General features: G+C 40.5%; 1 protein-coding gene across 2 annotated transcripts in view; it reads left to right on the top strand.

Moving 5' to 3' along the window:
• Window positions 1–9,143, top strand: part of CD86 (CD86 molecule) — a 58,382-nt gene extending 49,239 nt beyond the window's left edge. The window contains exons 3-5 of one of the 2 annotated variants that reach the window (XM_079155347.1): window positions 2,181–2,516; window positions 4,880–5,188; window positions 7,822–9,141. In XM_079155347.1, coding sequence (XP_079011473.1) covers window positions 2,181–2,516; window positions 4,880–5,188; window positions 7,822–7,988 — 812 coding nt within the window. In that variant the 3' untranslated portion in view covers window positions 7,989–9,141. Of the gene's footprint in view, window positions 1–2,180; window positions 2,517–4,879; window positions 5,189–7,821 lie in introns of both variants that reach the window. The other variant, XM_079155346.1, reaches the window with a different exon arrangement.
• The last annotated feature ends 6,640 nt before the right edge of the window (window positions 9,144–15,783 follow it).

Here is a 15,783-nt window from a genome sequence, read left to right on the forward strand (position 1 = left end):
GAGGGAAAACAGATCATGAGTCATATCTTCCCCATGTGATCAGGAGGGGGTTAGCCAGATATTTCATGTCTTGCTCTGAGTGATATGAAAACCAGTGGTTGGTGAGGAGCTGCAGAATGGAACTTGTGAAATGTTTTCAGTTTCACTCAAAATGAACTAGAGTGATTTCCGCTCCATGGTGAGGACAGGGGATTTGGGGAGGAAAGGTTAGAAATAAATCTTCCCTGTCTTCTCCGGTCCACTCTGGAGATGGAAACAGAGATCGTCTATAGCAGCTGCTCAAATGGGAGTTCTTGTTATGATGCAGAATCTGACCAGGAGGTCTCCAGTGGGGACAGAGGTTCTGCACTTCTGACCGGCCCCAACATGATGCCAATGGCTTGGTCCACACATCACTCTCTCGGTTGTTAGGTAAAGAGGAGAGCCGTTAGATGGGGAGAAGAGAAAGCCCTCATAATCTTTGGGAGAAAGGACTGCATCAGAGCAAGTCAGACTGTTCTGTGAGTGGAGGCAGTGAGTTGGAAGGAAAGTACTGTGGAGATCTGTGGCGAAAACTCTGTAAATCAAGATAGAAGAAACAAAGGACGAGGTTCTTTCCAAGTCCTTAGGCACAATCAGTAGCAGAGCCACAACATAACATTGATCAATAGTCGGCAGAAGCTTCAGCTGAGTCATCTGCCCTTTGTTATGTAGCAAATTACACCAAAATCAGAATGTATTCCCCCAGAGACAGTGCCATAAGCTTTTACAGTAGATGGCACTGTTGCATTATTAGTAAGAGCTCAGCAAAGGCTGCAAAAGATACAGGTTTGCCTTGTGTATTATGACCAAATACAGTCACTCTTCCTTAGATCCCCTTTTCACTGACCTGAGTACCCATGTAGATATCCCCTCCACCCTCCAACACGGCATGCACCCTGTACTTGAAGTGCTTCACAGAGTTCGAGGTAATGTAATAAGCTGCAATGCAAACTTTCCTCCTTAATGTCACCGTCCCTTCACTGGAATTCTGAACGATGATCCTTTATTCAGAACCCAATCTGACTTCCTCCCCAGGGCACCACCTGACTTGACACCATCTAAGAAAGTGTTCCTCCCACCCGCCCACACTTCTTATCTCCCACTACTTAACTTCTTCGCCAAGTCTTAAGTAATTCTGTGACCCGGAAAGACCACACAAAAACCCTGCGATCAATCACATTTAAGGAGTTGGGTGACACATATCTCTCCCCAAAATACCAATATGCCCTGGAGGACCAAAGCCTTTCTCTGAGCTCTCTCAGCATGTCTCCTGTGGATTGTGAGTTTCCAGGAGAAGTGTATCCTGGGAGCAACAGGTCTGTGTCACCTGGGATTTCCTGAGTACTCCTCACCTTCCCACCTGTGATTCACTTCCAGCATTTTACTCATGTGCCTTAAATGGTCTCTGACTACCACAACCCCAAAACTATCCCCATTTCACCCAGTTCTCTTTCTGGTCCTTGAAAGAGCTGGAGAGGTCACTGAGCATAGAGACCTTGGCTAACTATTTGAATCAAAACTGTTTCTGTCCTGGGGAAACTGGTCATGGGGGGCGGTCTATAAAGGGAACTACTTGAATTTCAAAGATATTACTCAATGTGACCCCCAACTAATGCAACTTAATAAAAGGAGAGATATCAAACTTATTAGTATTAGCATCAATCATTTCGCCAGAGCAGACAAGGAGATAGGGTGGGTCAAGAAGGGCTTTGGGGGTGATGTAGCAGCCCCCCAAAACTTAAAGGAAAGGCTTAGGGAGCCTGTTCCAGCTACAGTGATGAGAATCAATGTTCATGCTATAGGAAGGTAACAGGTGACTGAATGAGTTGACTAACTCTCAGGAATCCACGTTCACAGGCCCATACAACTAGACTCTTAGAACATTAGCCTCCCCAACCTCATTCTTTAAACAGATGAGGAAACTGAGACTCATAAAGACTGCAATTTGAGCAAGGGCACACATTCAGTTAGCGGTGAAGCAATAGCAGAAGTTCTTATCTCCAGATGTCCACCATGGATGTAGTGTTCCAGATCTTAATAAAGAGCTCTTCAGTATCACTGGCGATAAGATAGCATCTGGTATCATATAACAAGAAATGGAGTTGGTTGTTCTTCCTTCTTGCTTCTTCCTTTCCTAATCCCTCTCTCTCCTTTTCCAGGTGCTGCCTCCCACAAGAGTCAGGCTTATTTCAATGAGACTGCAGACTTGCCTTGCCGATTTACAAACTCTCGAAATATAAGTCTGGGAGAGCTTGTAATATTTTGGCAGGACCATCAAAACTTGGTTTTGTATGAGTCATATTTAGGCAATGAAAAGCCTGACAATGTGGATGCCAAGTATATGGGTCGCACAAGCTTTGACCAGGACAATTGGACCTTGAGACTTCACAATGTTCAGATCAAGGACAAGGGCTTCTATCAATGTTTCATCCATCACAAAGGGCCCAGAGGACTTGTTCACCTATTCCAGATGACTTCTGAGCTGTCAGTGTTTGGTATGTAGACCATGTGTGTTCAGATTCTTAGCCTTGTTAGATAAGACTGCAAATGGGTGGAGAAACACTGGGGTTGGGAGCTCCAAGGACCGCAGGGAGGAATTACCATGGAGAGAAGGCAGAAGGCTATTTCTGGGAAGTCCATTTGAAGGGAGTGCGGGTCTGAGAGTAAGGAACTGAAAGTCCTTTGTACTTTTATAGTTTGTTTTAAGAAGAAGGATCAGAAGGAATATTCTTGGGGGACAAAATAGAGCCAGCTGAACAAAAGTAATGTGGCCAAATGCAAACCATGGGTAATTGTGTCTAGCCATAGCAGCCTCGAATCATGTACGTTCATTTGCTCCTTCGGCCCAGGAAGGCCTACTCACTAAATCTTGGCCTATAACTTCTAGTAACAGCTGACTAATTTGGATTTTCCCCTCAACCTTCTATAGGTTGCTGTGAATGATCTGCTGCCCCAACCACGAGCCCAGCAGACAAAAGGGAAATAGCCTAATTAAACATAACCCTCAAAGAGACAAACTAGCTCCTCTGTTTCACAAGATCTTGAAAACCCTAAATGTCACTACAGATTTTTAGTAAATTGTCATAAAATAAAATTAATGTTTCGGTTTTAGTGAGTAGTTCTATTAATTTTATAGATTCTGTGTAGATTCACAATCACCACTATATATAGGGTACAGAACATTTCCATCACCCTAAGAAATTTCCCTTATGACATCCCTTCGTAGAGTCATACTCTCTTTGTATCCATAACCCTTGTTATGCACCCAATAGTTCTTTTTGAGAATGTCACATAAATGGAGGCATACAGTATATAACCTTGTAAGACTTCTTTTGTTCAGTATAATGCCTCTGAGTTTCATCCAAGTTTTTGCAGGTACCAAAAATTTGTTCTTTTTTATTGCTGAGTTCTATTCTGTTGTTCATCCATTTGACCTATTGAAAGACATTGGGTTGTTTCCAGTTTGGGGCTGTCATGAAGAGTTGCTGTAAACATGTATGTATGGGTTTTTGTGTGAACATAAGTTTACATTTCTTTAAGGTAGATACTGGATTCAGATTGTGAAACAGGTAAAGGAAGATCAGCACCTATTCTGAAACCATGGAATAAAACGGAGGCAAAAATTGACCAACAATGGCGAGCTTCTGCCCTGAAGCCCTGTGTGACTCAAACTAGGCTTCAGTTCTCTGAACATTTAATCAAGTTCTAAATCAATGTTTTCAGAGTATGACCAGGTACCATTGGAGAAGTATGATGATTTAGGTGGGACAAGCACTTTCAAAACAGTTTCATTTTTATTTCAACATGTATTAGAAGAACTGTGACTTATTTAACCTATGACTTCATTTGCTATTTTGACTAAATAAGGTGTGGCAATCCACCTCCACAGACCACATAAACTACAAGCAGAATACTCAAGGAGTATGTTGATATAGCAAAACTGGAAAAATGACATGTAAATGACTCCTATTTTAGAAAAATATAATGATTATAATATTATATAAAATATAAAATACAATAATTATAAATTAAAATAGTATATAAAATATAATAACATAATATATAAAATATAATGAATTAGAATTTAGGAAATAGAACCTGAAAACTAGCTAGGAACTATAGAAGAAGAGCAAGGAATTTGGTAGGCAGAAGGCACATGTATCAGGCCTAGGGACCATGTGCCAATGGTCCTCAGCAGTCGTAAGAACAAGAATGGTAATCAAAGTCAGGAGAAACCCTGCATTTAGATAATGTGTTGTCCCTAAATGGATGGAGTTGGCCTTCGTCTTACAGTATGTGATGAACACATCTGACAGTCATGCCAAAAATCAATATTCTGAATTTCTAAATCCAAAGGCTCCACCCACTCACCACTATCCTACTAGGGTTTCTAAAAGAGACCTGGAGCATGCCTACACCATGAAGTTGGTTAGTTTCTGTTGAGACTTTAACCCAGTCCCTTTCTGCTCTCCTACTCTGGTGAACTGGAATGAATACCTTGGGAAATTTGGGTTCTATAAGCAGACCAAGTGTCTTACCAAAGGCTCCACTCCCTAGAATAATGGCTTCATTGTAAATCTTTGGTGAGTTCATTTCAGCCCTGTCTCTCAGAGAGCACCCCCTTAATTTCAATATGCAGGAAGTAAGCATTCTTGAAGAATAAATAGTCATTATTGACCCTCACCAAAGTCTAAGGCCTATATTTTAGATACTTTGGGGTTCCCAAGTGTGCCCCAATGAGTTCTCCAATCAGGCACTTCATTATTTACTCTTTTCTTATTTATATGTCTAAATTTAGACTATTTTTTTTCTTTTCTTTTTTCTTCTCTTTTTTTTCGAATCCCTATTCTGCTTCCAGCTAACTTCAGTGAACCTGAAATAAGTCCACTTTCTAATATAACAAGACAGTCTGGCATAAATTTGACCTGCTCATCTAGTCAAGGTTATCCACAACCTATAAGAATATCTTTTTGGCTAAAAACCAAAAATTCAACTGTCGAGCATGATGGTGTCATGGAGATATTGCAGGATAATGATACAGAACTGTACAACGTCTCTACCAGCTTGTCTGTTCCGTTCCCTGATGACACAAGCAACGTCACCATAGTCTGTGTCATATACATGGACTCAAGGGAGACTCTGTTTTTCTCTCCACCTTTTAATACAGGTAAGGCTGCTTCCCAAGGCGATTTCTTTCATCAGGTATTATACACAAATGCTTGAGGCAAATGGCTGCCTGCTAGGAAACCTCACACCAGGTCCTTTTATGATACTACTAGGGAATATCTAGGTGGAGGGCTCCTGCTGCATCTGAGAGATGCAGAGTCCAGGAGCCTATGAACCTGTGCTGCACTTGAAGGAGCAGGTGCTTAGCCCTGAAACTGGGCATCTTTTGGTCTAGACTTGAATGGAGGATTCTGAAGGTTTGGTCAGGAAATGCAGAAATTCCTCCAGGCTGGAATTCTTCCATTGATTAAAATACACACACACACATACACACACACACACACCCTGAGTGTATACATTAAGTACTCATTAGGAATACAGAACTCTTCTAAATGTTGTTGATTACGGGAGTAGAAATGGTAAGAAATATCTCTCCGTTCTTGAGGATCTTCCAGTAGAATCTGAACTTCATAATGGAAAACTGAATTTTTTAAGATTGAATCAGAATCTAAATTATATTCCATGGAAATGTGACTAAATTTAAAACAAACTGATAATCAGTTTTATGGGCACTCATGGACAGGCAAGATATTTGGAGGTTAGGGAAGCCTTCCCACAGATGGTGAGACCTTATAAAACCATAAAAGATCAGTGGGCTTAATAAGTGTGGTGAGGGGAGGGGAGGGAATTCCAGATGACAGACTCTCAAATTAGTAGTGACTTCTTGCTTAGAAAAATTTGGAGGTAGCACCTGGGCTGAGCAGGTCAGAGGACCACAGGTCATAGAGCAGGAGGTATGTCAAAGAAAGACAGAAATGCTTGTGGCACGTTCATGATGTACGGAGCTGGTCCAGCTGGAGGAAGGGCTTAAACTAAGCAGCGCCCTCTAATAGGAGCCTGGTGTTTTAAAGCCTCTGCCTCAGAGAGTACACATCTATACTTGAGACCCCATTTTAAGGAACAGTAACTGCAAACTTCCCTCCCAGAATAAAGGCACTCTGCAGCCACACTGTCCCATCACTATTAGATCTTAGCCTGACCCCTCCTCCCACCCATCTGCCTTCTGCTTGCCTTGGCCCTTTCTCTGGCTCTGGCCTTTTACTTTGCCCCCTCTGATGACATCCATTTGACCCCTTGTTGCATGCCCTGGATTTGCTGCCTCCTTGCTCCTGGTATCTCATTCAGACATAACTTGGCCTATGGACTTACTCTCAGGAAAATCCTCTAGATCTAGTTTCCCAAAATCCAGTTTTACAACTGGGTCAGTCCCTCTCCTGGTACTAATCTCTTCCAATTAGGGAGCTCAGCCTCTGAGAGTCCAGCCCATCCTGGTCGCTTCTACTGCAGCTTCTGATCGAAGCCTCTCAAAGCTATAGCTGAAGCTCAGCACCTTCCTATAGCCACCAGCTTCTCCATTCATGACATGCCTTGGATCCTGCACGTGATTCCAGTTTACAAATGACCAGGGGCTTGCTGCCACAATGGCCTTATTGTAGCTGATATTGCTATAGCTTCTCAACTGCTGCCAAAAGTTTTCCAGGTCCCACCATTTTCAGAAATGCTTCAGTTCAACTCTAACCACCTCAGAAAGATGGGGTTTGTCTCTCTGTGCCCCTGTTCTATGGGATGATCAGAAATAGCTTAGACCTCAAGCCAAGGAAGTTTTTCGATGCCAACAGGTAGCAGTCTCCATATTGAAAGAACCCCTTTCACTGGGACTACCCAACAGGTTCAAGTGTAATAAACTGGGACCTACTCAACTGGTATTGAACGTTGCCCACAATGCTAACAACTTCTGTCCTTACTGTAACAGGCAAAGAGTCAGTGCCCAAAAATTGTTGTAAGCTAATGGGAGATCAGCTGATTCTATTTTTTGTTGTAATTTGGGGTTAACTACAAGAACTGTTCCCCAAGATGTCTATAAAGTGAACCACTCCATTTTCCAGGACAAAGCTTAATTTTCAACTTCCCAGAAATGTAGGGGTTCCCAGGCAAGAAAGTAAGACCTGACTTCCAGGGAGCTGATTCTGACCCTGACTCCTCGGGCATGAAAAAAGTATCTGAGGTTTTCTTGTCGATAAGGCATCTCGAAAAAAGTCATGCTGAGGAAGCCTGCTGTGATCTCAGTGGGAAAAATGACCAAACAAATGTAAACTGGAGGCGGGGGGCCTGTGAGGAAGTGTTCCATTTGTCCAGGTGAAAGGCATCTAGAACCTGACGTAGAGAGGCCAACAGACAGAGGGATCATTACAAGGGACTGCACATGGGCCGAGATAGCAGGCCATTGTCTGAATGAATGCAATCAGAGCCTCAACACAAATACTTCACCCAGATCCCTGTATCATGCCCTGTTGACCCTCTACTTCGGGATCATGGTCATGTCATTCCCACCTTTGGGAGGGGAAGGCTGCTCAGTCCAAGCTCAGAGACACTGGCTCTATTCTTAGGTAGCTACTGAACCCTGAGCCTGGGGCTTGCCAAGTCCTCACATTGTGGACTTCTCGCTCCTTTGGCTCCTTTGGCTCCTTATGCTCTCGAGTCCTGGGGAAATGCTGGCACATAAAGAGAACAGCAGCAAATATAATCGTTTTATAAATGAATTTCTGGCTGATTGAAATGTGTGGTCATTTCTAGTTCTTCCAGATCCCTCACCTGTCATAGACCAAAGGCACTTCGTTGCCATTGTGCTCTTTGTACTCTTGACCGGATTTGTGCTAGTGTTCCTTCTAATAAAGTGGATGATGAAGAAGAAGAAGAAGAAGAAGAAGCAGACTACCAGCTCTTGTGAAGGTGATCAGTGAGTCTTTGCCCTCTCTGTAGATGCCACCTTGTAGTACTTCCCAATCAGCTACCTCTGGAACTCGTTGGCTGAGCCCAGATTGGCCAAAAGTCAGTGAGTTGTTGGAGGAAAAGTTTTCCCTCAGGGTTTGGAGGCCCCGTAGGACTCTGCAGGCTGATGATGTTGCCCTGGACTTTTAAGAAAGGCAGCATTTCTAACCTAAGTCTACACATGCATTTCTGGTTGCCTGCCAAAGCAGATTATTACTTGCTTTACCTACCTTACTCCAGAAGGTTATGGTGACAATAAGTGTGATAAAGTGAAATGGTGAAACACTCGTAAATGTTGGAGGTGATGGACCTGGTGGTATTCCAGCAGGAGTGTTTGCTAGATGACAAGGCTTGTTTTGTCATCTCTAAAGGCCTAGACTTCCTATGAAATAAGTTAGATGCATTGTTCACCATTGACTTACAAGTAATATACGAACTTTTACTGAATACAAAGTGCTACATGTCCATTTTCAAGTACCCCCCAAATAAAAATCACCTCATTTCCTTCAATAAGAAAAACATGGTTATGCAGACAACATTTTAGGTGTTTTCCAGATTTTTCTATGTACAAATCTATGTTACTATCCATAATTGGAATAATATTATAATAAGGGCTATTTTCACATGTTATATAATATCATATGACCTGTTTTCTAACTTTGCTATACTAAATGCAGCAAGACAATTTTCAATGTCATAAATATCATTCTACAGCATCATTTTAAGGGGTAGCAAGATATTCCATTATGTAGCCATGCCCTAATTTATTTACTAAACCAACCCCATTTGTTGGATGCTTGGGTTGTTCTAATAGCTTTGCTGTTGTCAAAGGCATGGCACTGAATAGCCTCCTCAATGACTTCTACTGTCAGTGTCTAATGAGGGCAAAATTGTCCCTGACTCTATAATTCCATGCCTATTTGTGGCTTGTGCTGATCTGAGTAAGATAAGATAGGGCTTTATACCATTAATTGCCTCAGTAGTAGTTGGGTTGGTATTGATAATGAAAGTAACATAATTGATGGTAGAAAGCACAAGATGAGTACCATGTTTGGCCAGCCTTGTTTTTAAGATTTCAGTGTACTGATTTTAAGATCTATTTGGAAAACAGACGATGACGTTAGTAGTTATTCATTTCATTCTGCTGTATTTTGAAAGGGGGAAATTAGGGGAGAATGGCATGCCCTGGAAGTAGAAGGGCAGCATTACAGGACAGGGAGGGAAGCACAGGGAGAGAGGAGGGGAGAGCGTGTGGGGCAGCGGGGGTGTTGGGGAGGGAAATTGACCCAATTGCGTTTTTAGGTATGCACGAATATGACACAGTGAAACCCACAATTCTACATAATTGAGATGCACTAATTCAAAAACAAAAACTGAAATAAGAAGAGACTTTAATAATGATAACTTTTTGGCCTTTTGGCTAAGATTGGGTACAGAATTGCTTTCATAAATAATCAAAATTTTTAAAGGAAGGGGAAAAATGAGGAATAATTATCAAATATCAATAAATTACAACAAAGCTTTATAACAGACTCACTCAAACTATCAAAGTATGGAGTGAGCTGAGCCATTTCTATGACAAAAAAAATACGTGAAAGCATAATATTCAGAGCACAGGGTCAGAAGTGCAGACATGTTATGCATCTCCAGGTTTTGATTTTTCAAGATGAGAGTTTTGACCTTCTCTTTCTTTCAATCTCTTTCAATTTCATTACATTTAAAATTACTCAAATAAGCAGAAGCAACTTTCATCTTGGGAGTAAGCTATTTCCTAAATTTGCTTTCACGTTGAAATGATCAGCTTGCAGTTGAAACAAAGAAGAAAGGATTGAGAAAAAGAGACTAAGAATATTTCCCCATGAGATACTCAGAAAGCTTTTAGGACACTAGATAAGTGAGTTAAAAGAGGATGCATGTGTATGCAAGACAGAAATTGAAGGGGGATTAAAGAACCATGTGTGTGTATATAAAATGGTCACTATATAAAAGGCAGAAGACATAGCTGGGTATGCTTGTAATGGCACATATCTGTAATCCCGGCAACTTGGGAAGCTGAGGCAGGAGGATTGCAAGTTCAAGGCCAGCCTTGGCAACTTAGTGAGACCCTAACTCAAAATTGCAAAATAAAAAATAAAAAGGATTGGGGATGTGGCTCAGTTCATAAAGCACCTTGGGTTCATTCCCTAGTGCCCCTGCCAACCCACCACACGCACATAGACAGAAAACAAGAGATAATTGCATATACATGACCCTCAAGAAAGTGATAAAGATATTGGTAGGAAAAAGTTCTATGGTTAGTTATCTGTGCCAGTGAGTTTGGCCAAAAAAAGAGACCCTGTTACCCCTGGAGGGAGGCATTTCACATATAACCAAGTCACATAAATACAAGATGTTTGTAAATTTGAGTTGTAAATATCTACCTTTGCTTTGTGGTTGCTTCTGGCATTGGCTTTGTGATAAGTAGAATATTGATCCCAACAAAATATCCATCTCCTATACCTTAGAACCTATAATATGTTATCTTACATGGCAAAAGGGATTGTGCATTGGCAATTAAGGTACTGAGCCTGAGATGGGAAGATTAGCCTGAGTTATCCCGGCAAGTTCAATCTAATCGCATGAATCAGAGAATGTTTCCCAGGTTTTGAACTTGGAGAAAGAAACCCATAATTCAAGGAATATGGACCACCTCTAAAGGATGGAAATGGCCCTCAGTGGACAGTCAGTCAACAAGGAAATAGGGATCTTAGTTATGCAGTCATAGACAGACATGGAAGCAGTCATAATCCAACCACAGAAACGTAAGCTTATTGATAACCAGTAGGAATTTCTCCAAAAATGGAACTTCCCCCTAATCTAACATTAACCCTTTTCTCAGAGGAGATAGCCCTCCAACTAAGCATTAAAAGTCACATCCATGGCTGTGGCTGTGGCTCAGTGGTAGAACACTTGCCTAGTACATGTGGGGCACCGGCTTACATCCCCAGCACCACATAAAATTAAATAAACAAAATAAAGGTATTGTGTCCATCTACAAATTTTTTTTTTTTTAAAAGAGGTCACATCCAGGGTTCATTCATTAGTTTTCTGTGCCCTCACTATACAAATGCACCTTATTAGGTCATGTAAATGAGTAAAAAAGAAATGCCATGGTTACCCTAGTCAGTTTCTAATCCCTTCTTTTCTCCTCCCACTCCTACCCTCCCCACTCCTCCTCTCTTTCTGCCAAATAGGGCAGATAAGGCATGAGAAACTATAACTATGAGTTACTGTCTTGGTGCATCAGAGTTGCCCCCATCCATTTATCCACTTGGGACTTGTGTGACTGAAGCCTGTGTATAATAATGCTCAAGCAACCAGCAGTGTTTACAATCACCTTCCTTGAGCAAACAGAAGAGTCTCATCTCTCTTAGTAATGACTTCTTAAAGGCCAAGTGTCTTTTACAAAATACGTCACCCTTGGCTAACCTTTAAACAGGAAACTTCACAGAGTTTAAAAACTGAAAGTTGATGATATAATTGTGTTTGCCCTTCAAAATGCTAAATTTATAATCAAATCCAAAAGTATAGAATTGGCCTTTTTATTGTCTGCTTTCACTTTTAAATAGGGACTTTTTTTAAAAAATGGTTTTGCAATGGGTATGAAAGGATGAAACATTATATTCAGCTATAAGCACCATTATTATTTTTTATTAGAAGCGCCAATGTTTTCAAGAGGAACTTTGACAGTAATAGAACCTAACCCAGATCTATAAACATGACAGAGCTCATGTTTCTTAGTTCCTTCTGTGTTGCTATAACAAAATACTCAAGATCAGCTGCTTTATAAGTTTATTTTGGCTCATGGTTTTGGAGGCTAAAAATTTCAAGCTTTGGCAGCCACATCTGGTGAAGCAGATGGCATCGCATGATGCAAGTACTTGCAAAAGTAGTGTAAATGGAAGAGCACATGCCTAAGAGGAAACCAAGGGAAGGTTGGCAGGCTTTGTAGCAACCTGCAGCAACCAACCCAGTTCCATGAGACCTGACCTACTCCCAGGAGATGGGCATTAATCCCTTCCAAGGATAGTACCTGATTACCTCCCACTAGGTCCCACATCATAAGGTTATGCCACCTCTCATTACCTCCACACTGAAGACCAAGCTTCCAGCACATGGATCTTTAGAGGACAGACCATATCCAAACCACAGCATCAAGCAACTGAAAATGTTTAAGCTGAGAAAAAGCCCAGGAAGAGAGAAGTGCTGCCTAAAATATCCAAAGAGCTGACATGGGGTGCAAAGATCACACTTAAATGTGTGGCTCCAAAGGGCAACTCAGGGAGTGAAGGTTATAAGAAGGTCCAAAGAAACAAGAGACACTTTCCTAACAATTAAAACTCTTAAAATCGTATGGAAGAAGTGAATTTCTGCATTCTTCCACAAATGTTCACTACTATAAGAACTGCCCTTCTGCCATGAAATCAGAAAAAAAAAAAAGAAAAAGAAATGTAAGAGCTCTTTTCAGACCTTAGACAACCTTAGTCCTAGGAGAAGGGCAAAGGTGAGAAGAGACCTATGATTGCCCCCAACTTACTGCCTACTCTCTGGGTTGCTCTTAAGTAGGGGGAGCCCTGATACCCAAACTAGAAAAGGACATTGCAAGAAAAGACTCAAACAACCCTTGTGAATACAGAGGTCAAAATTCTTAAGATTAGAAACCAAAACCTAGCAATACATTAAAAGCATGCCACATCAAAATCAAGACAGGGAAAAGCTGAATATTCAAAACCAATGAGTAAAATTTACCACATTAGCAGACTCAAAGAAAAACCACATGATCATGTCAATGAATACAGAGAAAAAAACCTTTTGACAAAATTAATACTCATTCATACTTTTTAGAAAGGAAGAAAAACTCTCATAAAAGTAGGAATTCAGGGGGAATTCTTCAACTTGACTAAGGACATCTACCAAAATCCTTCCATTACCATCATATTTACTGGTAAAGCCTGATTGCTTTTCCCCTGAGATTGGGAATAAGGCAAGGACGTTCACTGTCATTACCTGTGTTCAGCTGAAGGAACTGGCCAGCACAACAAGACTTTAAAAAGGAGGAAAAAAAAAAAAAAAAAAGGCACACAGATTGGAAAGGAAGAAGGAAAACTGTTTTTTTTTTTTTTTTTGACAGATAACATGACTATGTTTGCAAAAAGAAACTATAATCTACTTAAAAGCCACTAGTGCTAATGAGTGTAGCAAAGTCACAGGATAAAGGTCAAGATACAAAATCAAGATCCATTGTATTTCTCCATAGTAACAGCAAACAATCAAACACTGAAATAATGTTTAAATGTCCTTTACAGTGACATCACATGATATTAAGGTTTGGGAATAAATTTAACAAAGAAAACCTGTATGCTGAAACAAATAGATTTAATGAGACAAGTACAAGACCTGTGTACTAAAAACTGCAAAGCAGTTTAATTGATGAAAACAAAAGCTGACCTAAATAAACTGAGATAAAAGCCATGTTCATGCATCAGGAGACCAAATATTGGTAAGATATCAAGTCTCCCCAAATTGATTAGTGGATTCAGAGCAATCTCAATCAAAATCTGGAAGAATATTTAGTAGAAATCAAAAATCAGCTCTAAGGTATGTGGAAATGAAAAGAAGCTAACATGGCCAAAATAATTCTGAAAAATAAGAACAAAGATGAGAGACATGTCTCCTAACTTCAAGATTCTGTGCAGTTATATTCATCGAGACTGTGTGATAGTGTTGGGAAAAATAGACACATCAATCAATGGAACAAAACAAAGTTAAAAAAAGATGAACTCACATGGTCAACTGCTTTGACATAGATGCCAAGGTAACTCCGAGAAGTGACGGTGTTGGGAGAATTGCATAGCCACATGGGGAAATGTGTACATACAAAAATGACTTATTGTAGATCATAAATGCAAATGTGAGAGCTAAGATTAAGAGAGTTAGGAAAGAAAACATAGGAGAAGATTTTTGTGGCCTTTGATTAGGCAAATCTCCCAAGATAGTTCCCAGAAAACACAAACCATATTAAAAGATAAAATTGATAAACTGGACTTCATCAAAATTAAAAACATTTGCTGTTTGTGTTAAGAAAGAAAAAGTTAAGCACAGGCAGGGAGAAAATGTAAACACTTGTAAAATATGTATCTGATAAAGAATGTATTTCTAGAGTGTATAAGTCTATATTACTACTGATTAAAGGAGACAGTCTATCATTGAACAAAAGAACAAATTCATACAATGAAAAATTGCTGAACTGTAGGAAGAAATGGGCTACTGGTAATATGTAACAATCCAGATGAATTCCTAGAGCATTCTTGTAAGTAAAGAACTACACACAAGACTATACATTTTACAATCCTATTTATAGAAATCCAAGAAAAAGCAGAACTAATGTGGCATTAAGCAGATCAATGGTGACTAGGGAAAAAGATAGGGGAAGGATATTGATTGAAAGAGGGCAGGAGCAAACTTAGACACAGATGTTTCTCTTTTGATTTGGGTTGGTACATAACTGTATACTTAAACTCACCAAACTTTATGTTGAAAAGGATTGAATTTTACTGTTCATTAATGTAGCTCCATACGGATGATCATTTTAAAAATACACACACATAAAACTGTCACTGACAGAAGTGTTCAAATGACTTTATTCGTAGTAAAAAACTGAGTCACAAAACCAACAGGGCTATTGTCAAGAAGATTTCTGTGGTCCCTGAATTCCTCCATGGATGCCTTACTGTGAGATTCTGATTTGGGACAATAATGCTGACACAACTGTTAAGTAAAACTAGAGGAAATACACTCCAGACTACATCTGCAGTTAAGTCTATACAAATAGCAATTACCACTGGAGCTCTGACTGGCTGGAGAATTCCACAGGCCCATGCAGACAACAGCAGGTACTATTTGGTGGCACCATTGGGCATCAACATCTTCTAAAGTCCCTTTCCTTCACCTTCTGAAACTTGCTTGTAAAAAAAAGGTTGGAAATTCTTTTTTGACCACTAAATGATTGCTAAAACAAAATGTGTTACCCCTCCCGGTGGTATTTTTATTTCAGCAAGGATAGAGTTTTAAGTGGAAATTTTTTTTTTCTATGTCCAACATTAGCACTTAAGACACAGTGATCAAGAGAAGGCTTTTACTTTTTGGATGCAAGGGACTCCTTCCCAATCCCTCTGAAATGGCATCATTTTAGTAACCATCTCTTTCATGTATGAGGTCATCACAATGTCTCTCTGAGTCCTGTGACTTTAAAGTCTCTTCAGATTTTCCCTCTCTTCCTATGTGTGAGGAATGCACTTTCTAAGGTTGTTTTTGGTCTCTTTCAGAAGCCATCAACATGGAGAGTGATGAGACCAAAGAAAGGTGAGTCCTGACCCTGCAGCTCTGTTGAAAGAGGTCTGATCCCCAGAGTGCCTATGGTTCTAATAGGCCTGAGCCTGAGCATGCTGGGACTTCAGCAAACAGGAGCTAATGGGGAGAGAGAGGAAAGTGAGACTGGTTAGGACCGGGAGGGAAGTGGCCTGTCTGTAACTGGATAGCAAGGTATGTGCCACACAATGCCCAGAGTCATGGCAAGTCAAGTCTGGTCACATAAAAATGAATACATAGGGTTCTGATGAGATGACCATGGACTGCATCTTATTCACCTTGGAACTCAGCTCCTAGCACAGTGCCTGAGCTAGTGAATGCCCTGCATATGTGGGATGAATAAATGAAGAATGGAGGAAT

This window comes from Sciurus vulgaris, assembly GCF_902686455.1.
Source record: "Sciurus vulgaris genome assembly, chromosome: 10".
NCBI classification, from domain to species: Eukaryota; Metazoa; Chordata; class Mammalia; order Rodentia; family Sciuridae; genus Sciurus; species Sciurus vulgaris.